The sequence below is a fragment of the Ptychodera flava genome, chromosome 22 (genome assembly GCF_041260155.1).
Source record: "Ptychodera flava strain L36383 chromosome 22, AS_Pfla_20210202, whole genome shotgun sequence".
Lineage (NCBI taxonomy): Eukaryota > Metazoa > Hemichordata > Enteropneusta > Ptychoderidae > Ptychodera > Ptychodera flava.
In genome coordinates this window covers 28,854,618-28,879,532 of record NC_091949.1, presented here as the reverse complement: position 1 = coordinate 28,879,532, position 24,915 = coordinate 28,854,618, and the positions used below count along the sequence as shown (strand labels likewise).

Sequence of the window (24,915 nt, the reverse complement as noted above, 5' to 3'; positions counted from 1 at the left end):
TTCCCATGTCGACAGGGTCAACATTGTATTGACTATCCAACTACAAAATCAGTGTTGCACAACATAAAACAGAGACACCAATTGAATTAGCTGTTTGGAATTTCTAGTACTTTATTTACAAAGCTTACAGTAAGACAAGTGACGGCACTACAGTGATTCAAAAACAAAGTAATGTTATCTCTTTGTAACTGTGTTACTGTTTGCTAAGCAACAAACTCCCATTTTCTAACATAATCTGTTACTCAACATATGGAATTCTTTGGACAACTTACATGATCATCAACACTCAATACACTGAATAAAACAATATCTACCATAGTCTTGAAAAAAAATTATTTTTGTTGTGATACATGTATTACAAGTGGTTGTGAAGTTGTATGTTGAATTGTTACATCCTATGCAAACAAAAATACAGCACTACAAAAACATTTTTTTGGCTCTTGAAACAAAATTTCACCATACTGTCTTGCACATTTAACATTCACTATCTCTAAACACTGATAACATTTGTCAGCAATGATGATGTAAAACTGATGCTGACCATTATGCAGTGTGTGATAACAATCTTTATAAAAAATAATGGAAACTCAGAGACCCAAAAGTTGCCTTCTTTAGCAATAACCCCTGTGTAGGGTGATGGCAAACACTTGTATTTTACATAAAGTTCAGTGACAAATGACAACTCTCAAGAGTCTTAATAGCGCTGATCATGATTTCAGGTTTGTTACGACATCGGACACTACTGCTTGAAATTCAGACAAATTTTGTTGTTGCAGCTTGTCTTAACCATGAATCAGTGCGACTTTTAATAGCCATTGTAACACTAGCAGGTTTTATTTTCATAGTTTATGCGTAAACTGCGGACAATATATGACGCCATTTGCGATCAGCGCTACTTACAAGAAGGTAGTGACATTAAATCATATTAAGACCTCTGATATTATCATCAAGAAGCTGATGTATATCGACACATCATACTAAAGTAATGTTTTATACATGTCAATGCTGGATCAACTTATTACATTGAAAGTAATGTTGTATACATATCAATGCTCTGCAATGATAGCAAATGTTCACACAGGCAAAAACAGCTTTTATCCCTTCCTCTACTTGCACAAGATATGAAAGGCAGTGTAGACATAACCCTGTGTATCAAATAAATTCCAAAGATCTAGCTTCAAAATAAATAATCCATTGTTACTGCACAGGTTTATAATTACAGCACTATCAGAGTAAGATTTAGTTCCTATTACACTGAGAGGTTATATGTTAATTGACTAATCTTGACTATCTCAAGTCAAATCAATGACTAATCTTGACAATCTCAAGTCAAATCACTGACTGATCTTAACAATCTCGAGTAAAATCAATGACTTGACTCTGTCAAACAGAGATTGTCATGCTTTGTTCCAGAAATACACCACAACAAATCTTTCTATGGCTAATTTCACTGACTTGTACATCTTGCTAATGAATTACATGTACTTGTAAGTGACATATTGACTATTTTCTAAATTCTTCAAACTAATCAACCATATAGGGTATTAAAAAGCTACTGTAACAAATCACCAGCAATGGATTTTTTACCATTTTCTGATGAGTAATCTTACTTTACATCACTGAGGCTTCCACTGGTTGTACTTACATTTTAAAGTCAAGTCATTAAAATTTTTAAACATTGGCAGTACTTTGTCCTCAATTACCATGGTAGCTAAAGCAACATCTCCATGGTAACTAATGGAACATTGTCTTTAGTACAGGTTAGTATTGTGACCTTTGACCCAATGACCACTAGAAACAGATAGCTTTAATAACACTGCTAAATTTACTTTTGTTCCTGCTAATGATGAACAGGTATGTCACAATTACAATGATATGCATTAGACAAGCTCCTAGAAAAGAAAAGTCTGGTATTGGATAGAGGAAATCTTAATGAAACTGCTGGATAATAACTGAATTTTTTAAAATTTTATTTACGCAAATTAATAAGACACACTACAACAGATCAAAGCATTCTACAAAGATTGATCACAAAGACGTGACAATAAGTCAACACCAGTTTACTAAAGTAAACAATTCTGACACTGTTGGTACTTTCTGATACTTCTTTTAGACATATTTGAAAGGAATGAGTTTCAATATGGGCTAAACTCCCTTATAGCTTCTTTGCTACACAATGTTCCCTTCTGCCAAATCCATGTTTTCCAAAACAAGGTAAAGTTTTCTACTGTGTCCCACTATAATGAGGCAGTGTGGCCAGGTCAGGCTCAGTAATACCCAGCATGCTTTGTGAGCCTCACTCTGGTTAAAGTGTTGTGGAAGCATAAAGTACAGCAAAGAATAGCAGCTTCTTTACTCACAGAGATTGTCCTGTTTTAAGTGCTATTAACAACCCATCCAGTTGTGCTAATTACACATCCAATAAAAGACATAAAGGAAAGGAGTACACCATGATGGGCATAATATGTACATGTCCAAGGAAGAAAATACAACATTCATTTTGTGATTCCTGTTTATAAGCTACATTTTGCAAATTACATTTGAATTAAAATCTGGAATCTGTAACCTGACTTTTACATGTCTACACTACTTTGTTTTGTAACATTCATAACATGCATGTATCACTGTATACAATGGAAGGTTTGAAACATGCTATTCCATACAGTGTCTGATTAGCAAGTGTTCCTTGAAAATACAAGAACACAAGTTTTCCAATAGTAAGAGTTTACAAGTACTTCTTTGTATCTTTGCATTTAATACATCATTATACGGTATTACCCTAGATTTGTACTACTTTCACAAAACATCACAGCAGTTTGGGAGTGTGGACTGTGACACTTTCATTACTGACACTTGGCTATTTCCTTCAAATGTGCTCAATTATCAATATCTACATTCAGACAGACATACTGACACTATGTAGGTGCTTTCACATTATTTGTTGTTAGAAAACATTCTTTGAAATGCTAGCACAATAGTCTTTCATACATGTACCTATTTAATTAGAGTTCCAAATTGTTGAAGACAGTGGGCTCATATCGCTATATTATGGAACTGTGTTAATCTCTTCCCTTTCATCAGAAAACAGATACTTATACACATACAGGTAAAATGACCGTCTCCTTCTTTTCTAATAAAGAAATCCAACTTTGTCCTCAAAAACAACATGGCTGTACAACAGCTAGATGCAAAGAGGGTACATGCTGTAGCTGTCATTACAGTTGACATGCTTCCTGTTAAAGCCTGGCATGGTGACCAAAATTTTGTTTTCATTTCAATGAAAACTGTAGGAATGTATTTGAGGTGTGTGTGCAAGATAGAACTGAAGTTGACTGGAATTTTGAAATAGATTTCAAAGTACACAGAAGGAAGTTTATCAGCATTTATCCTAGAAATACATCTATTGATTACTTACAATCTTCTATACAGATGATCTTCTTCTTGTTTGTCCGATTACAATTTACAGCAAGCCATCCTTGAGAAATCAAAACAGTATACAACTCTGTTCCCCTTGAATGTAGACGTCTTCACTTTTTCTCCATGTCTGAATTTACAGCTTCTTATCTATGTATTCAGTCACTGAGTGACTTTTCTAGTCTTTTTTCCTCCTAGAGGGACAGTAGCTGTAACTTACGATGATTTTCACTATCTTTGTTAGTGTTAATTTTGCTTGGTAAAGCACCTACAATTTAGCTTGTCAACATAGGGCTACATGTGTAGAATACAGTGTTATTATTTACATTCACTTTTCAACAATAACAATACAGTCTACACATGTACAGGCTGAGTTGACAAGCTGAATACTATGTTTCAACATGCTGTGGGGAGTAGAACAAGAAACAGAAGTTGATATCAAGAATAAAAATAGTGAAAAAAAATAATCAAAAGTTACAGCTACTGGCCCTTGAACCCATAAAATGATAAATTCTTCATTAAAAGTTTTATAGAATATATTGCACACAGTCACTATGTCTCAAGAGCTAAGTTTCTCATTTATAACATTTGTTTTTATATTTGTTGAATTGTCAATCGCTATGACTCTTGTAATGAAATAAATAGATACAAGTCATTGTAAATGACAAAGTCCCCACCTGTAATTTAGGTGATTTGATTAGATGTAACTAAACTGAAATCAATATAATGCACCCATTAGAATGTATGACTGGTAAGTATAGGTAAGCATAGTCATAAATCGTAAATAAATTAGTTATAAATCATTGCACCTTTGAGATTGGTCTTGGCATGTCTGAGCAATGGTTCCAGCTTGACAAAAATTAAAAGAAAATGGCCGCCAGGCAGCGATATTGGATCATATCACATATAACTATTGATGTGCATCTGTACTTCATGGTACTCCATCCTTGTGCCAAGTTTTATTGAAACCAGTGCTACAATATCTGAGTAATGTCTTTGGACAGGCAAATATTAAACTGACAGCTGGCAGATGGCCAAATTAGATCACAGTAATGTCTTTTGACAGGCAAATATTTAAACAAACTGACCGGCAGGTAGCCACATTAGATCATATCATTAAACAAACTGATGTGCATTAGTGTCTTGGGGGAAAAAAGGGTAGAAAGAGAATTGAGACCTAAAGCATCATGGCAGTGCCATCTTGTAATGAAGATCTAAAGAGTGCTGACAAGCAAGAACTCATGAGTCAGCTTCAGTTACTGAAAGCATTATGATCCAGACCGATACCTCAACTCACATTCTCTAAGGTACAAGTGTAACAACTGACTGAAATCTGTCTAGGTATGTCAAGGCATTGGTTTGAGACCAACAGTATTAAAATATAATTACCACCATGCATACATATTTGATTGTATGGTGAAATATGTTGACAAACACCTGAATGTCACTGATTTTGTCCTTTTTGAATGGAATCGTTTCAGTCAGATCTGAGTAATCGCTCTGGAAGGACAAATATTAAAATATAAAATGGCTGCCAGGCTGCCATATTGAATTGTATTGCAGGATAATTTAATGTGCTTTTTGACATCAGGGTACTATGTCCTTCTGCCATACTTAATTGTAATTGGTCCAGTCATGTTAGTATACGGGCTCCAGACCAACAAAAATTAAAACGGAATGGCCCCCAATAGCCAATTCTGTTTTGCAAAACAAATACTGCACTGTCTTTGTGCTCACTTTGAATGTGTAAATTATAGCTCTTTGCACAAAATGACTGCCCGGCAGCCATATTGGATGGGATGACAGAACAAATCATATGTATGCTACAATGTGTTGTCCTAATATCAAGTTTGAAACAAATTAGTCAAGTTATGTCTTAGAAACTGCTCTGGGCTGACGGATGCATGAACAGACGGAACTCAATCAATAAATCCATGTTCAAAACTTTGTCAAATGCAGACAAACAAAACATGTTCAATATATGAAAACTTGCCTTGTTAATACTTAATTTTACAGTAATTTTTTGGGGGTTTACAGGACATTTTTTCCTATTACAGTAAATCTTTTGGCTTCACAGGACATTTTTTCTACACTAATACCACATCTCTTTATTGTTACACTTCCTGCGAAACATATACAGTCTTAATGGCAGCCATATGGGATTGTGTATTGTGTGTATCCATACAAAATATTTCAAATTATAAACTAAGATACAATGTATACATATATACAAATATACAGTTAACAATCTATCATCATTCAAAGTTTTTATAAATAATAACTGTCACTATAAAAGAATTGTCGTCTTGGATACATAATGCCAGTTGCTTCCTGATACATCATTCTTGAATTTGTTATTTTTTTGTTGTGAAATATATAGTTATACCTATAACTGTTATCATCACCAGACCTATAACCACCAGTAACACTCGATTCTGCACGATCCTGAAACAAATAATATATGTGCATTTTTTCAGTGTTGTTGTTTTATTGATTGTGAATACACTGCAAAGGAACTGTCTGCTGTACAAACACTAGACATGTTATGTTATGCTATGACAAGACTTCAAGTCATGTCTTTCATCTTTTGGTGTTTTTGATAAGTTTGGAATGTCAGTGAAGTGATCAAAATTATTGTAATTTATGGAACAAAATCAGAACTAAATAAGTATCTCTTGTGCATTTTTATGAAATACTGAGTAAGCTCAGCTTCACGTAAAAAAATGAAATCACAACATTTTTCCTAAAAGTTTCAGAAAACTGAAACACTTTCTTTACAATCAAAAGAAAAACTACGGTATTACTGGGGTTTGAATTCACATTCTGTTCTGTAGATATTGAAATGTGAATGTTGACTTCACAAATTAAATCATAATATCCGTGTATTCTGATTTATAGATATTGAAATTGAAAAATGTAGGCTGATCTTTTATGTGTTGTGCATTTGCATGAGATTTGACGACAACATTGTGAACATCCAGATTTTTTTTACTTTCCAGTAGTGAAAACTTGCCGTGAACAGCAAATTATTGGAATATTTAAGAACTACATTCTGAAAATCAGTCCAAAAAGTGCAGACTACTTGAAGTAGCTAAACAACATTCTGTGTAATCTACAGCAATACTCTAATACTGAGACAAAAAATTACAGCACACACACTGAACAGAGACAGACTGAATTTGCCTTTAGGGTGATTCAGATTATCAGTGTAGGTAAACTTTGAACCTGACCTTTAATCCAAAGGAGTGATGGGAGTCAGGAGAATGATGGGAAGGAGAAATACATGCAAAGTATGAGGTACATTGATGTGAAAGTATTTACAAACTCACAAGTGAACGTTTTTAATTTCCAGAAGATGGAAGAAACCTACCGAAGAATAAAAAGAACTGCAATTCAGATTTCCACCTTGCCAAGAATCTTAGTTAAATTTACAATTCTAAATAAGCGTAGACTTCTCACACAAAACACACGCTTAAAGAAATCAAATTTGCCTTTGAAAGAAAGCAGTACTTATTACCAACTCTCATTTTTGGCAAAGAATAGAGTTTGAAGGACAATGTATCTCATTAATAATTAGTAAGCTAGGGAGTTTGAAGGACAATGTATCTCATTAATAATTAGTAAGCTGGGGAGTTTGAAGGACAATGTATCTCACTAATAATTAGTAAGCTAGGGAGTTTGAAGGACAATGTATCTCATTAATAATTAGTAAGCTAAGGAGTTGTTAGGATTGGTGATGAGTACATAAGTAGAATCCCATGAAAATGCTTTTACTTTTACTTTTTAACTTAAAGATTTGTATCCCTGAATCTTCAATAGTGACCTCATTGATAAACTGTCAGTGCCATGTCTTCAAGGATCAACGGTACTGCTTATCTGAGAATCAGCTGATGTACCAGCTTTCTGATTTACTCAAGAACATAAAAAAACCCCCAAAATTTAAACACTGAATGAGAAAATTACTTATCACTGGTGCTATCATCGTTATTAACCTGATTACCCCGCTTTATTTGCAAATAGGTCCACACACACATTTGATAACAATAGGTTTGAGGCCAACCGTGGCAGTGAAAAGGCTAGAGTAAAGTTAGTGCATCAGCTGTGACTTAAAGTTTGAAAAATTGACACTCACTACAGACTTGTAATGTGATATTGATATGCAAACCAAGAAAAGATCACAGACAGATTCAATGATAAAAACACACTGCCATCACCGTAGAAACCTACCTTCTCATCATTCCACTGAGAACCCTTGAACTTTTTCCTAAATCTGTATCAGTTTCACGAAGCTGAAATGACAAAAAAGATTCTCAGCATTTCAAAGTTTGAATAATTTTACTAGCCTTTCTCACTTTTGAAACTATGTTTTTGACTTCAGTAACCACAACACAGAAATACTTAAAATCTTCCTAAACACTGAAATTTTAACATTTCTGTATATTATTCTGGCAACAGTGATATAGCACTACTCAAAATTAGCTGGATGGATTACCAAAATTGGCTTAAAATCACTAAGTGAACTAAAGGCATTAGCAATAAGCATTAGCAATATTTGTTTTTTTTTTTATTTCTACTAGTTTCTTTTTCTACTCCCCAAAGCATGTTTAAACACATGGTATTCCCTTTGTCAACTCAGTCTGTACATGTGTTTGCTATTGTTGAAAAGAGAATTCCGGTCCAGCCAAGAATTCAAACGTAAACATTTACAGTACATTTGACAAGTACAGATGCTGTGTTGATAAGCTAAACTGTGTTTTAGCATTCTCTACGGAGTAGAATAAGAATTTATTGACATACAAAAAATAAATTGTAATACATAATCAAAAGTTACAGCTACTGGCCCTCTAAACACACAACAGCTTGCAATTACACCAGTTTTGTAAAACCTTGACAAGCTAAATATAAACTTCTTTGCTGTTATTTATGAAAATATTGAGTACATGATGTACAATGGATAGATTACTGTCAAGTACAGTGTATGTCTGAATTATCCCATGTGGTCAGAGGATATAAGTGAGGTTTTGTAATTATTTTCCGGTAATTTCTATAAATCAAACTTTTTTTATGTATTTTAACTCCATGACCATTATACATGTAGGAGAATGATAAATCTTACCCTCTCTCTTGCTCTTTCAATTTTTCTTCTGTCATCTTGTAAGTTTTCCAATATGTCAGCTCCAACTTGTTCTGAATGAAGCAATGCAAAATTCAAAATTATCACTTTGATTTTCAGTTTTCATGAATTTATGATGGTCGGTTGGGAGCCAGGGGGACTGTCATAGGAGGGTATACCTAGGGGCATTGCCATAGGAGGGTATACACCCTGGGGAACTACCATAGGAAGGTATACACCCTGGGTGCATTGATATAGGAAGGTATACACAGGGGGCGTTGCCATAGGAGGGTATACACCCTGTGGCACTATAGGAATGTATACACCTTAAAGCACTGCCATAGGAATGTATACACCCAGGTGCACTACCATAGAAATGTATATACCCAGGGGCACTGCCATAGGAGGGTATACACAGGGGGCATTGCCATAGGAGGGTATACACCCGGAGGCACTGTCATAGGAAGGTATACACAGGGGGCATTGCCATAAGAGGGTATACAACCAAGGGCCCTACCATACATGTAGGAAGGTATACGTCGTGCAGTACTGCCATAGGATGGTATATATCCAGGGCCACCATCATAGGAAGGTATACAAAGGGACCACTGTCATAGGAGGGTATACACTGGGGAATTTGCCATTGGAGGGTATACACCTGGTGGCACTGTCATAGGAAGGTGTACACCGGGAGAACTGCTTGTAAAAGAGGTGATCTCTACAATTAAGAGAATATTAATGAACATGGGATCAACTAGCTGTGATATGACAGCGGTGCCTGTGGCTTCTATCGAACGTGCTTGGGTCAAGGGTCACCGCCACAGTACTGCTGCAAGCCAACACGTAAGCTTTTTTGGTAGTTTACTACGACACTGATCGGTGTTGCTGATTTAGCTTGCAAAATAATGAAACATAGTAGACTTTGAATAAATGAACTTGTATCATCTTTATCATTGACTATCTCAGTAAGACTCATTCTCTACCCCTGCTAACTACCTCGATGACAAGAACATGTATTTCAACCACTTTCTTGTGAGCCGTCGACGGTTTCTGTGACGTTTCCCCGCTTGTGGGTACAATGCACTGAATACGTTTGAGATCAAAAGTTCAAATTCGAGCAGAACTCGTCAATGCGTCGACGGCTCATGGAAAAACAGATGAAAATACATGTTCTTATTGTCTAGGTAGTAACCGGGAGTAGAGAAGGGGTGGTAGATAGTCATTAACAAATTGGGTACAAGTTTATTTATTCAAAGACTAATATATTTCATTAAGTGTTCTCCCTGAATAAGGTAACAGGGGCGTGGCGCCCTCTTGTAAATTCCGAGCGCCCCCTTGCCAGAAATGAAAAAGATTTATTTTTTTGAAAAATAAAACAATAAAATGTACGGGGAAAAAAAGTTGACAGTGATTTACAAGCAAAATGCGAGCGTGAGCGTCGATCCTGCAGACTGCAAACGTAATTCTCATCGATCTTGCAAATCTCGCGAGTTTGTGATGTCATCCGAGATCATAAGCCCATGTGCAACTCATCGAAGGCAGCCATATTTGCATGGCTCAGTCCGTAACGTCACGTTAGCCACAGTCCCTCCATAGGGACCGTGCATTAGGTAACCGACTTAGCTGAGTAAACATGGCAAGGAGCTGGAGGGTAACCAACTGAGGACAGCAGAGTACACTGAAGTTTTTATAGGAGGTTAGAATTTCGTTTGTGTATTCCTTCCAAAAGCAAAACAACCTAATTTTAGGCTCGGTCGGACTTGTATCAGGATGAGAACACGTGAGTGTTATGGTGATAATTTTGCCATCGATGAATAAATGTATGTCTGTAGACTCGCTATGTTTTCGTTTGTAATAAAAGTTATGGAACACTGTTTCAGATCTCTTTTCCTTTGAGTTTTTTGTACGAAAAAAATCTGAAAAAATGCTCCCCAAACCTGAGTGTTATGGTGATAATTTTGACATCGATGAATAAATGTATGTCTCTCGCTACGTTTTCGTTTTCAAAAAATGAAATCTTCATAATTGAAATCAGTGAACTGTTTATGGTACACTGTCTCAGATCTCCTTTCCTTTGAGTTTTTTATACGAAAAAAATCTGAAAAAAGTACTCCCCAAGTGCCACCAAATAACACCATTTTAATCGCTGTTTTTCAAAGCTCCAACGGCAGGAGGGGGACACCCCCCTCCTGACCTCCCCCCGCGACCGCTTACGCGGTCGCTTGTGGTGCTTCGCACCACGTCTTCACCCTCTTCTCAAAAATCCTGGGAGAACATTGTCATTATTTTGTGAGCTAAATCAGTGACACTGATCAGTGTCATAGTAAATTACCAAAAAAAGCCTATGGGTTGGCTCGCAGCGGTACTGTGGGAGTGACCCTTGACCTGAGCATGTTCAATAGACGCAACTAGCACCGCTGCGATATCACAGGTAGGGATCAACATATTTGAATATCGACAGCTTATTTCTGAATATGTTGTAGATTATTTTTTTGCATGGGATAGAGTCAAACTAGTGATCATTTGCATACATCATTGGTGGCACACTTTGCTTGATTACTAAAATTAGTAACAACAAGTCATCGTTGATGACCCAGTCCCCGCTTGCTAATGGGTACTTTGATTACAGGTTCTGTGATAAAAATACTTTGATACAGATGGCACTCAATGGCCAAGAATGAGTTCCATGGTGATGAAAAACATAAAACCAATGTAGGCCACTATCCTAAAGGTCATTAAATGAGTCAACTGGGAATTAGTTGACAGGATGTTGCAAAACATTTTTCATTCTATCCTAACACTAATAGATAACCGGTACCATATTTCATAAAGTTTAATGTAGTATTTACAACACTATGAGATCAACATCTGTATCAAGTTTCATCAAATTTGACGTTGTATTTGTGGATATATCACTCTAATTAGGAAAGTTCATTACATATGCAATTACAAATTAATTAAAATGACACTGATAAATGTCTTTTTCACTGTTAAAGCAATGTGAGCTTAACATCTGTACAAAGTTTCATGAAATTTGATGCAGTATTTCTGACATATCAACCTAATTATGAAACTTCAATAATTGACATGATACTGCTACATGACGTGAAACAACTGACGAGCATGTATGAAATAGGTCAATGTCCTTGTACCAACTTTGAATGATACTGGTGGAAATACCGGTATGTCTCAGTTATGGCTCAGTACATGAGAAAATCGTAACAAATTTGCCGCCAGGCAGCGATATTTGATCTTACTGTTTTAAAAATCAACACGTATATGTATTACATAAGTCAATGTCCAGGTACAAACTTTGAATAAAATCAGTTGAGACTTGCTAGAGTTATGGCTCTCGACATGAAAAAAACATAACAAAATTGCTACCATTTGGCCATATCAGACCATATCGAGAAACAAATCAATGTACTTATGTATACTATAAGTAAATGTCCTTGTACCAACTTTGAATGAATTTGCTTGATACATGTCGGAGTTATTGTTCAGGACATGGAAAGTCGTAAAAAAATGGCCACAAGGCGGCCATATTGGATCGTATCACAAAACAATTCAATATGCATAAGTATAACATAGGTCAATGTCCTTGTACCAACTTTGAATAAAATCAGTTGAGATATGCCTGAATTATGGCTTTGTACACGAAAAAATCATAACAAAATGGCCACCTGGCGGCCATATTGGATCATATCACAAAACAAATCCACATGCATATATATGACATTGGTCAATGTCCTTGTACAAACTTTGAATAAAATCTGTTGAAACATGTCTGAGTTATGGCGCTGTACATGAAAAAATCGTAATAAAATGGCCGCCTGGTGGCCATATTGGATCGTATCACAAAACAAATTGACACGCATATATATGACATAGGTCAATGTCCTTGTACCAAGTTTGAATAAAATCGGTTGAGATATGCCTGAGTTATGGCACTGTACATGAAAAAATCGAAACAAAATGGCCGCCGGGCGGCCATATTGGATCGTATCACAAAACAAATCAATGTGCATATGTATGACATTGGTCATTGTCCTTGTACCAACTTTGAATAAAATCGGTTGAAACATGCCTGAGTTATGGCTCTGTACATGAAAAAATCATAATAAAATGGCTGCCTGGCAGCCATATTGGATCATATCACAAAACAAATTGACATGCATATCTATGACATTGGTCAATGTCCTTGTACCAACTTTGAATAAAATCGGTTGAAACATGTCTGAGTTATGGCTCCGTACATGAAAAAATTGTAATAAAATGGCCGCCTGGCGGCCATATTGGATCGTATCGCAAAATAAATCGATGTGCATCTGTAGGTCATAGTGCTATGCCTTTGTGCCAAGTTTGAACAAAATTGGTTTGGCAGTGTCTGAGAAACTGTTGATGACGGACGGACGGACGGACGGACGGACGGACGGACGGACACACGGACGGGACCCAATCTATAAGTCCCCGCCGGACTTCGTCCGCGGGGACTAATTAACCATAGCTCAACATTTTGTTTGACCAGAACCGGCAAACATTGCCCCAAACGTATAAGTATGCAAGTTAATCATATATGTATTTTCGACAAATCTGAGTCAGGCCACCCCTAGGAAGCTACACATAAAAGCAAGCTGCATATCAAGTTTCAAACCAATCAGACCTTCAGTTTCAGAGAAGAACCTTGGAATGCAAAACCTTGACAGACGACAGACAAGAGATGTTGGACAACAGACAAGATGACAACGGACAACCACCTATTTGATAATCTCCTTGTCGCTGACAGAGAGGAGCTACACCAAAGGGTTGTTCAGATATCTCTGTCTATGGCGTATGGCACACTGCATATGGCATACACAAAGCCATCACTGCAGTCTGTTGCTCAGTCTGTCCAAAGAACAAAAAATGCCTTCAAACAATAAACATGCTTATTTCACCAGTTTTGAACAAATCTGCATAAGATTAGCCCTAGGGACCTCTACAGCAAAAAATACACCTGTTTTATCTGAGGTTATGAAGATTTTTTTCAAATATGAGATTTGTTTGCTCATTTTCATATTTTTGACAATATCATTAAAAGAATCTAGCTTTGATGCATCTACACACCAAATATCAAGTTTGTAAGTACTCAAGATATTTGAGTGGATGGAAATCCTCACACACATTTATACAGTACATATGTACCGGTACATACATACCGGTACATACAGACAGAGATGAAAAGACGCCTGATAAATATCCATACTATAGGTTCTATAGACATATAATGCATCACAACCATTATGAAAACTCATAACTAACGAATTTAATTGATTACACAGTAAAATTCATAGAAAAATCCTTTCAGGTGATAGTTGGGTGCAAATACACATTTGATGGCAACAGTCAAATTTGAAAACAGATCATCGTAAAAGTGGACAGCTGCCTTATAATGGGAAGAAAAGACATCTCTCCAAAGATTTGATGGTAAGTTTTTGGTAAAGCAACATGCGAAAAGATACAGCTACTGAGGCTGTAAGAGTAGAGTTTGTGCTTTGTAGTTTGAGCTCTCTACATATACCTGGCAGTAACCCAAATCAGGGCTGACTGCTTCTCTTGGGAGATTTTCTCAGTTTTTGAATGATAAATAGGTTGCTGGAGGGTACTATTCCATATTTGCTAATTCCAGAAAATTTTCACTCAACAGAAACTAAGGTGTGATAGCACACTTGTTTCATTCGAAACCATATGATTGAAAAATTATAGTATTTCCATCGGTAGGAAAAAAGCAGCAAAAATATGACACATTTTTACAAATAGGGAAGATTAGCAGCAAGTGAGAACACTTTATGTATATTCCCGCAACTATTTCTCAGTTTAAGAAATTCTAAAGAACATGCAAACTTACCTGTTTCCACTGCAATCCTATACCCATGTTCCAGTCGTCTATTTGTCCGGTCAAGTTTTTCTGTGTTGTCTAAAAGCCTTGCTCTCTAAAAAGAAAACAAAAATAATCCCTGAATTGTTTTGACTGAAGAATTATTTCAATGTATTAGGTTTGTGAGTGTTATTTCAATTATTGCTATCCTTGTCAGAGGACAAGGATAGCGTTGGGACATACATGAAAGAGTGGGGACATACATGATAGAGTGGGGACATACATGATAGAGTGGGGACATAGATGATAGAGTGGGGACATACATGATAGAGTGGGGACATACATGATAGAGTGGGGACATAGATGAAAGAGTGGGGACATAGATGATAGAGTGGGGACATACATGAAAGAGTGGGGACAAACATGAAAGAGTGGGGACATACATGATAGAGTGGGGACAAACATGATAGAGTGGGGACATAGATGATAGAGTGGGGACATACATGATAGAGTGGGGACATAGATGATAGAGTGGGGACATTGATGAAAGAGTGGGGACATACATGATAGAGTGGGGACAAACATGATAGAGTGGGGACATAGATGATAGAGTGGGGACATACATGAAAGAGTGGGGACAAACATGAAAGAGTGGGGACATACATGATAGAGTGGGGACAAACATGATAGAGTGGGGACATAGATGATAGAGTGGGGACAAACATGATAGAGTGGGGACAAACATGAAAGAGTGGGGACAAACATGAAAGAGTGGGGACATAAATGATAGAGTGGGGACATTGATGAAAGAGTGGGGACAAACATGAAAGAGTGGGGACAATAATGATAGAGTGGGGACAAACATGATAGAGTGGGGACATAGATGATAGAGTGGGGACATACATGAAAGAGTGGGGACATAAATGATAGAGTGGAGACAAACATAATAGAGTGGGGACATAGATGATGATGGTATGGGGACATAAATGATAGTGTGGACACATATATAATAGTGGGAAGATTTTGCTTCAGCTATTTTAAGGTCAATAAGACTCTAAACGCCTCCAAAAATTACAACCTGACTCCAATAAGTCAGACAGATACGCACTGGCTGCTGAGAATAGTCATAATACCAGATATGAACTGAACATGCTCACATGTGTAGTAGTGAGTCAGGGCTGTTATTTAGTTCAACAAGTCTTTATCATAGAGTGAAATGTGACATAAGCATAATTAGCTAGTTTCATTAATTTTTGTGATTAATTACAGGATATGGTAATTAGTGGCTGATGAGTTTCATTCTTAAATGTCGTCGCATAGTACAGAAAGATTTCTGTAAGATCAATATGCTAATATGTTTTCAGAATAAAAATAGTCTGATCTGAAAACGCATAATTGATGATAAAAGTTGATTACAGAATGTTTGGAGAAATTGCTCCTTTGGTTTGATACAGTATAGATGCTATTAGGTTTGTGAGTGTTGCCCTACTATTCATTATATAAATTTTCCTGGAAATGCTTTTGTAGAAGAGGGGTACAGTATGGATTTGTTTGTGTAAGAGCGATACCTAAAAATGGTAGTGGAGTAGAAAGTCAACCTTCATGTGAGCAGCTGCAGAAGTTATGGTCAGTTTCTGTCAATCTTTGGCTGAATCAGATATGCATTGATTGTAACTTTTATCTTATCAAAAACCTCAGAGTTCCATATATTCCAAATAGTGTATTTAACATAAGAAGTAATACAATGTATTATTTCTGAGATTGAATCATCAATGTCTGCTCCAGTTATTGCCATTTTTTTTTTCAAGTCAGTGTCTTCATGTAGTCCATGCTCTTTTGTTAAGAACAATATCCCATAGTTTTGTTTGCATATCTCCAATCAAAAATTGCATGTTCAATGGTCTCTTCGTCCCCACAGATGTGGCATTTCCCATCACTAACTTTGAAGATTTTTGCCAAACTTTCTGTGACTAAACCTCTATGATATATCTTCCAGTTTAGGTCATTTACCACATTGCTGACAATTTTGTCTGAATTTAAAAGCTGGAACAAGGACTTTTTATAGTTATTCCAGTTAATATTCAAAGTCTCTGTCAAGTCACACTCCTTTTCTTTAAAAAAAAGGTAAATTTATTTCAACAAATTCTCAATAAAACAGATCTACATAACTGTGAATGCATTAAAATTATAGTGCAACTTTCATAAAGGAGGACACTTCCAACATTTTTAATATTGTCATTATACCGCAGAACTTCACTAAGAAGATTCTGTTTTGATGTTGGTAAATATTCACTCTTGTAAGTCTAAGTGACTTCCAGGTATTTCACATATTCCCATACACCATTGGGGTACGATTGTTTTTGGCTTTGACATTGAGATGGAGATAGTGATAATCACTATTCAGTTTATTGTCAAAATTTGCTATGAAATACTTTGATAAGCTGGCCCATTTAGGGGTCTCTTTATCTGGATTTTTCTCAAATAATTTCACAAGCCATTTTAATTGGAGTGCATTAATTTTTTCTTCAATATCGACAACTTTTTGCCACAGTCATCATATCTTTGAATGAAAATGCCCCTTTTTATAACTTCTCGTTTGCCTCTCCAAATAAAATTCCATAATTTACTATTTGCTTCATTAATAATTTCCTTAGGTACGTGATCAAATGATGCCAGGTACCATAATTTTGATGCAGTCAGCATATTGCCCTGCCTTTAAAGGACAGACTTCCAGTATTCCAGATCTTAAGGCAGTTCGTAAATTTCTCCATCACTGTTTTCCAGTTTTCTCTGGATGTGTAGCTGTTTCCAAACCCAACTCCCAAGATCTGTTAAACCTTGTTCGAAAAATTGATCCCTTCCACTGAATCAGTGTGGTTTTTAAAACTCCCAGCCAATAAATCTTTGGATTTCTTCTTGCTCAGTTTTGTACGTGTTGCTTTTCCATATTTGTTAAATATTTTCAAGGACTGTGTAATGCTTTCTACATTTCTCACGTATAGAGTCGTATCATCTGCATAACTTTCAATTAATTTTTTCCTCTTGTTTGTCTTGTAGTATGAATCCAGTCATACTCCATATATAAACATGGTACTTCAAATGGTCGATATGGTCAAACTATCGTTTCACTAACATATTCACACTCCACCATATGATGGCACTATCACTAGCTTCTTTCACCACAAATTTATCTTTTTCGAAAAAAAAAGGACTGAGGTGACAAAGGCATGAAAAATCCGGCATTCAGTACTCAGCAGTCCTTTCCATCACTGGTTCAGATTATACCATCAACACTGCGAGCTGTTAATTAACATGGCTCTGCTGAATGTCTCACAGCAAAGTCAAATGTCTGTCACTTCAATATCTGTAGGTTTTATCAATATTGGTAAACCAATTTCACTAATTACAATATTCAAATTAGCATTTAATTGGCATGATGCTCCAAATACTATAATTTCTTGCATATTACAATTTATATGGCAAGTTTCATCATATTAAGTGCAGTAAATCTTGATATATAACACTATGTTCATCATGCATCCCATAGACAACCATGTAACAGAAAAATTAAAACTGATATAACTTCATGAATATGCATACCAAACCCACGAAAATCTAATAAGTTCTTGCCATTTGATATCTGAAGCTATGTACAAAATTTGGTTGAAATCTGTCCAGCCGTTCTTGATATATCGTGTATACAGAGGGACACAGAGAGACAGAGAGACAGAGAGACAGACAGACAGACACACACAAACACACACAGACATCACTGAACCATAAGCCCACATGTGTGACACACGTGAGCTAATGAGTTCATGAATGACAAATGCTGCATTCAATATGTGTCCAAGTGTGTCCTCTTGGATTCCTGACTTCGTGACACATCACTGTTTTCTGCACAGGATCAAGTGAGTAACTTGTATGTTCAAGGTTTTTTTGATTGTTTCGGGATAGTTATGGATGAACACTTGCTGCAAGACTTTGCAGAATTTACCTTGAAGTGGCAGTTTTCATTTTGTACAATATTAAGTGGAATTTTGTTGTCTTCTAAATCAGTAGCTGTGAAAGTGCAGTTATCTGTAGCTGAGTAGGCTTTGTCTATGCGGGTCATCAAAAGCTTGAGGCGAGTTGACCTTTTAATGACATGAAGATACATTGGTAGCATCACCCACTACAGATAACTGAGCTTTCATGGCTACTACATCATACATTGATTCACATAGTTTTATTAAAAATACCGTCAATGACGCTGTACCTTCTCTAATGTGTGGCCAGGTCAGGTAATTGGTTGTTGGCATGGAGTTGTTGGTAAATAGTTGATGATGTAGGGGCATGAGGTGGGATATGGACCCAAAGAACCCAAAAGATGATTAAATACATCAATCAAAAAAATTCTAAGCTACAGTATAAACTGCCTAAAGATAGTTCAATGTGGAAAAAAAGTTAACAATTCAGAAATAAGAATTAACAGTCCAAAATAGTAATGACGCACTTCCTTACTGACGTGAGTGCATGTGAAATACACAACCTGGCATCTGTAAATTAAATGTATACCAAGTGATCATTTCCAGTCACTTTTAACTGTTTTTAATGGATTTTCCAAAGAGTCCTGTGGAAATGATGAAAAACGCTTATCTGGTCTTGTGTTTGTATAACCTCATGGCTGATAATTGTCATAGTATTGAAAAAAAATTGAAAGTGAAGAAATTACTGTTTTAATAGGCATATTTTCCTTGAAATACATGACAGTGTAAAGAATATATGCTAAAAGTGTTTAAGAGTAAATTTCTTTTCAAAAAATAATTTAATTTGTGACCAAAGGATTTTTATTCTTTGAGTTTACAAATTCAAACATTGCAATTTGTTCAATCATCTTGTGCAGTGCAAAATTTATAAAATGACTGAAAAACAAAAAAATTGGCAGAATTACAGTCTTTGTGATGTAAAATTATGGGTTGACATCACGATAATTGTTAATCTGTTTGAAGTACTAATATACTATAATTTAAAAAAGAAAAATTCATGCAGAAACGGTAAAATATATTGTCAGCAATGTAGTGTTAATTTTGACTTTACATCAAAATATGCCTTTGCTGGATACCAAATATATAGGGCGAAATATCAGCCATGTTCAGCAAAATCCACACAACAGCATTGATCCTTTTCTAATTTGATTTGATTTGCTTATGTTATCCTTGTATGACAGTCAGTACAATATGGAACTTGAACACAACACAGTGAATAAGTATGCTGTAAATGAAATGGTGTGGCTGCATCCACATGCAGCAATAGGAGTGCCTTTGTCTCTCACCCCTCATTTCCAACCTGTCCCATCCCTGAAAAAATAGTTTGGTCTTATATTTATAATGTTAATAATTTCTGTATTTGTTAAAATGTGCGCATCTCAAAAACTTTTGATCATAAACATTTTCATTGTTTTTTATAGCTGACCAATCAGTTAACCTGTTTATTTTGAATATTTGCGCATTTTTCCTCAGTATTTGACATTTTCTGAATACCATCTTATTCAGTTTGTCATTTTCTAAAAGTTTAAATGCTCGAGCTCCATTGTGTGGTCAAGCTTTCCACAAGCATCAAATGTGGTACTTCATATAGGAGGGTCTGCCTCTAGAGGGCGGGCATCATGAACACTCCTGTGTTTATTGGTTAATTTCCTCCACGTAAACTTCTGATTGTACTGTAAACATTGAACATGGCCGACGTCCGATTTTCCTGTCTAAAACTTTCACTCATTTTCGTTCATATGACTCTGAAACTCCAGGAAACGATTGGGAAGAAAGGGTTATCTTGAAATATTGAGGTACTCGCCGATATTTGCAAAATTAAATCAGAAAAAATGCAAGGAAAATGCCGACAGGCTTACACAATGACAGTTTTCAGACTCGGAGGCATATGATCATCTCCGCAGATTATGCAACAGGCCCAGATCACGTGAGGCCATGAGGGGATATCCATGCAACTCAGTACCAAACACTAGCGCTCACAGAGTGAGCAAACACAAAGTGAGTACCCCTAACGTCAGCTCAGTAGTCTGTAATAGATTGTAGTCAACTAAGAAACCTTGGAGAAAGGCTTAACACTGTGGCTATGCCGCTAAGTCCTTTTGATTTTTGTCATAGCTCAAAATCGTTCTCCCACACCTCAACCTGAGCCATGAACACCCCCACAAGTTTATGATATGACCCATCACAATGGCATGACGTCAACGGATCTTGACAGACGGAAGTCTTGACAGACGGAAGTTCTTGACAGCAGCATATTGGTTTTCAACTCTAATACCTTCTCTGTCTATAAATAGACACGAGAAGGTAAAAAAAAAGTTCCAGGATTAATGGCATGTGTCGGATATGAGAGTATTACTACTGATTTTGTTCCGTACTTATACCGAGACCTTAGAGATTGTGCTTCCAGTAACCTAACCTACTCGAGTTCACCCCAACCATAAAAATTTTTCTTCAATTGCAAGAATGCACCTCTGAGACTATATCTGGACCATCAAATTTTTTGGAATGTTTTTGTGGTTTAATTGTGTGGATTCATTTGGAATAAAAGTTTTCATCATCTTATCTTTTTAAATCAAAAATTTAATTTTTTCCCGCCAATAGAGTTACTGGTAATACAGCTATGGCAGCCATTTCGAATTATAACTGATGATAAATTTGAGATACTTTGTTTTTCCAGTACCAAATTTGCATCAGGACCCCTTAATTTTATTCTTGATTTTGACAGCGAATAGTTTCCTTCAGGTAAGTTTGAGCAAAAGTTTAAGTCTTTGAGCTTCAAGGCGCATAGTTCCTTAATCCAATCTGTTTAATTCTTACCTGATCTTCAGACGTTGTGACATCATCTCCTCCTAAAAGTTCTTCTCTTGTGTGCTGTAAATCACTGTATGCTATTCGAGAACGTTTCTGAAAAGAATGAAATGAAAGGGATGGTCAGGGGTGGCTCAAGGGATTTGTATGGATATGAGGGAAATTGTGATTCACTTTCTGTTATCTGAAATGTACAAGTGTAAAACACATGTAGCACACTTCATAAGATGTCATTACTGTGAGGTTGTAAGTAGTGATCAGTGACTTGGCAATGATGTAAACACAATAGTCATTACTGTGAGGTGGTTAGTAGTGATCAGTGACTTGGCAATGATGTAAACACAATAGTCATTACTGTGAGGTGGTAAGTAGTGATCAGTGACTTGGCAATGATGTAAACACAATAGTCATTACTGTGAGGTGGTAAGTAGTGATCAGTGACTTGGCAATGATGTAAGCACAATAGTCATTACTGTGAGGTGGTAAGTAGTGATCAGTGACTTGGCAATGATGTAAACACAATAGTCATTACTGTGAGGTGGTAAGTAGTGATCAGTGACTTGGCAATGATGTAAACACAATAGTCATTACTGTGAGGTGGTAAGTAGTGATCAGTGACTTGGCAATGATGTAAACACAATAGTCATTACTGTGGAGGTGGTAAGTAGTGATCAGTGACTTGGCAATGATGTAAACACAATAGTCATTACTGTGAGGTGGTAAGTAGTGATCAGTGACTTGGCAATGATGTAACACAATAGTCATTACTGTGAGGTGGTAAGTAGTGATCAGTGACTTGGCAATGATGTAAACATAATAGTCATTACTGTGAGGTGGTAAGTAGTGATCAGTGACTTGGCAATGATGTAGACATAATAGTCATTACTGTGAGGTGGTAAGTAGTGATCAGTGACTTGGCAATGATGTAAACACAATAGTCATTACTGTGAGGTGGTAAGTATGATCAGTGACTTGGCAATGATGTAAACACAATAGTCATTACTGTGAGGTGGTAAGTAGTGATCAGTGACTTGGCAATGATGTAAACACAATAGTCATTACTGTGAGGTGGTAAGTAGTGATCAGTGACTTGGCAATGATGTAGACATAATAGTCATTACTGTGAGGTGGTAAGTAGTGATCAGTGACTTGGCAATGATGTAAACACAATAGTCATTACTGTGAGGTGGTTAGTAGTGATCAGTGACTTGGCAATGATGTAAACACAATAGTCATTACTGTGAGGTGGTAAGTAGTGATCAGTGACTTGGCAATGATGTAAACACAATAGTCAGTACTGTGAGGTGGTAAGTAGTGATCAGTGACTTGGCAATGATGTAAACACAATAGTCATTACTGTGAGGTGGTTAGTAGTGATCAGTGACTTGGCAATGATGTAAACACAATAGTCATTACTGTGAGGTGGTAAGTAGTGATCAGTGACTTGGCAATGATGTAAACACAATAGTCATTACTGTGAGTTGGTAAGTAGTGATCAGTGACTTGGCAATGATGTAAACACAATAGTCATTACTGTGAGGTGGTTAGTAGTGATCAGTGACTTGGCAATGATGTAAACACAATAGTCATTACTGTGAGGTGGGAAGTAGTGATCAGTGACTTGGCAATGATGTAAACACAATAGTCATTACTGTGAGGTGGGAAGTAGTGATCAGTGACTTGGCAATGATGTAAGCACAATAGTCATTACTGTGAGGGTGGTAAGTAGTGATCAGTGACTTGGCAATGATGTAAACACAATAGTCATTACTGTGAGGTGGTAAGTAGTGATCAGTGACTTGGCAATGATGTAAACACAATAGTCATTACTGTGAGGTGGTAAGTTGTGATCAGTGACTTGGCAATGATGTAAACACAATAGTCATTACTGTGAGGTGGTAAGTAGTGATCAGTGACTTGGCAATGATGTAAACACAATAGTCATTACTGTGAGGTGGTAAGTAGTGATCAGTGACTTGGCAATGATGTAAACACAATAGTCATTACTGTGAGGTGGTAAGTAGTGATCAGTGACTTGGCAATGATGTAAACACAATAGTCATTACTGTGAGGTGGTAAGTAGTGATCAGTGACTTGGCAATGATGTAAACACAATAGTCAGTACTGTGAGGTGGTAAGTAGTGATCAGTGACTTGGCAATGATGTAAACACAATAGTCATTACTGTGAGGTGGTTAGTAGTGATCAGTGACTTGGCAATGATGTAGACATAATAGTAATTATTGTGAGGTGGGAAGCAGTAATCAATCATTCTCAAATATTTGAGATTTTCATCTGATGTTGCTTTCATTATGAAAGGAATTTTCACACCTCTTCATGACTTGCAATGAGTCCTTAGTTTGTTCATTTTAAAGCCCAAATAGATGCAAATTTTATGCTTTATTTTTCATTATTATTATTTTAAAAACAAAGTTGGTTCATGTAAATATACTAAAGAAGGATGTGTATAGAAGTATCACTGCTCACTGATTTGGACTGTGCCTACATGTTTTAACAGGTTAAAATAATAAATGGGTGCTGCACTCATAAAATGCCGCTCCCACAGAAATTTCCTGCACATACACATCGTGATCATACAAGAAACAAGCATGATGCCATTTACTTGAATGCTCAGCACATGACGGCCAACATTTTGTTGTTGTAATCTTTACTTTCTCTGTCACATGATTAGTTTTTGAAAATGGCTGGAAATCTAAAATGATGTTAAAACGTTTGAATTTACATGCCACTTTCAACACTAATGACAGTGTTTATACACTTTTTCAGTCTTTAATGGGTCTTATCCAAAGAAAACTCTTGGAAAACTCAGGATATTGTGAGATCAGTTTATTACACATTCACAGCTATTGTGGCTTTAATGTTCACACATTACAGGGGTTACAGCCACAGATTTCATTAGAGTTCTAAAGACTGTCCAGCTGGGTCTTATCAGAGCATGGAGGTAGGAATGAGACAATATTTGAAATCGATAGTCCAGGTGTCCCGATTTGATCAAATCTCATGCCATCAGAGGACTGGAACAATAGTCTCTTTTCACTACATTAATCATATTTTCTACAAGACAAGTATTGTAATGCATTTATTTGAAACTATAAAACTCAACAGAAGTTAGAAATGGGATTACAATCATGCTGCATCATGAAAATGAAGCAAACATAGAAATGTTGGGGGCTGCAGAGCCAGTTCAGAGAAATAATCAACGTTCCGATAATCAATGGTTCACTGATGTCCAAAATGATTTCCTCTTCAAGGAAAGCATTCTCATCTTCAGTGTACCAATCTTTATGTCTACCTTAACAAATCACATGTCTATCTTAACAAATCACATTATTTTACTGACATCTTCATTGTTATCTTTTGTGAAGTACGACTGAAGTTGGAAGATAATATGATTGATGGAAAAACAGAAAATACATCTCTAGAAACATACTTGATATCACTCATAGACACGTAGAGATTCATGCTTGCTCTACTGAACACAACACAGTATTCCCCACAGTTTGGAAAAAGATGGGTGACCAATTTACATAACATGGTCCATCTCTAAAAATCCCTTTCTGGAACAACCCTGCAACCTGTTTAATGGCAAAAATGCAAATCTGTATGTTCCCTGCAGTTCATGTATTTAATTTTGCTACAGATGTTTTGGCCATGTTTGTTTGGGGCAGGTATCAT

At 36.3% G+C, this 24,915-nt stretch overlaps 1 protein-coding gene across 2 annotated transcripts in view; it reads right to left on the bottom strand.

Annotated features, from left to right (window-relative positions):
• Nucleotides 1-86: 86 nt before the first annotated feature.
• The window catches only part of LOC139123132 (vesicle transport through interaction with t-SNAREs homolog 1A-like), a 28,652-nt gene continuing 3,823 nt past the window's right edge, over nt 87-24,915 (bottom strand). Inside the window, exons 4-10 of one of the 2 annotated variants that reach the window (XM_070689148.1) lie at nt 21,230-21,316; nt 14,415-14,499; nt 8,531-8,601; nt 7,642-7,703; nt 6,744-6,780; nt 1,023-5,859; nt 87-693 (exon numbers count right to left, since the gene is read on the bottom strand). In XM_070689148.1, the coding sequence (XP_070545249.1) occupies nt 6,756-6,780; nt 7,642-7,703; nt 8,531-8,601; nt 14,415-14,499; nt 21,230-21,316 (330 nt within the window). In that variant the 3' untranslated portion in view covers nt 87-693; nt 1,023-5,859; nt 6,744-6,755. The remainder of the gene's footprint in view (nt 694-1,022; nt 5,860-6,743; nt 6,781-7,641; nt 7,704-8,530; nt 8,602-14,414; nt 14,500-21,229; nt 21,317-24,915) is intronic. The other variant, XM_070689147.1, reaches the window with a different exon arrangement.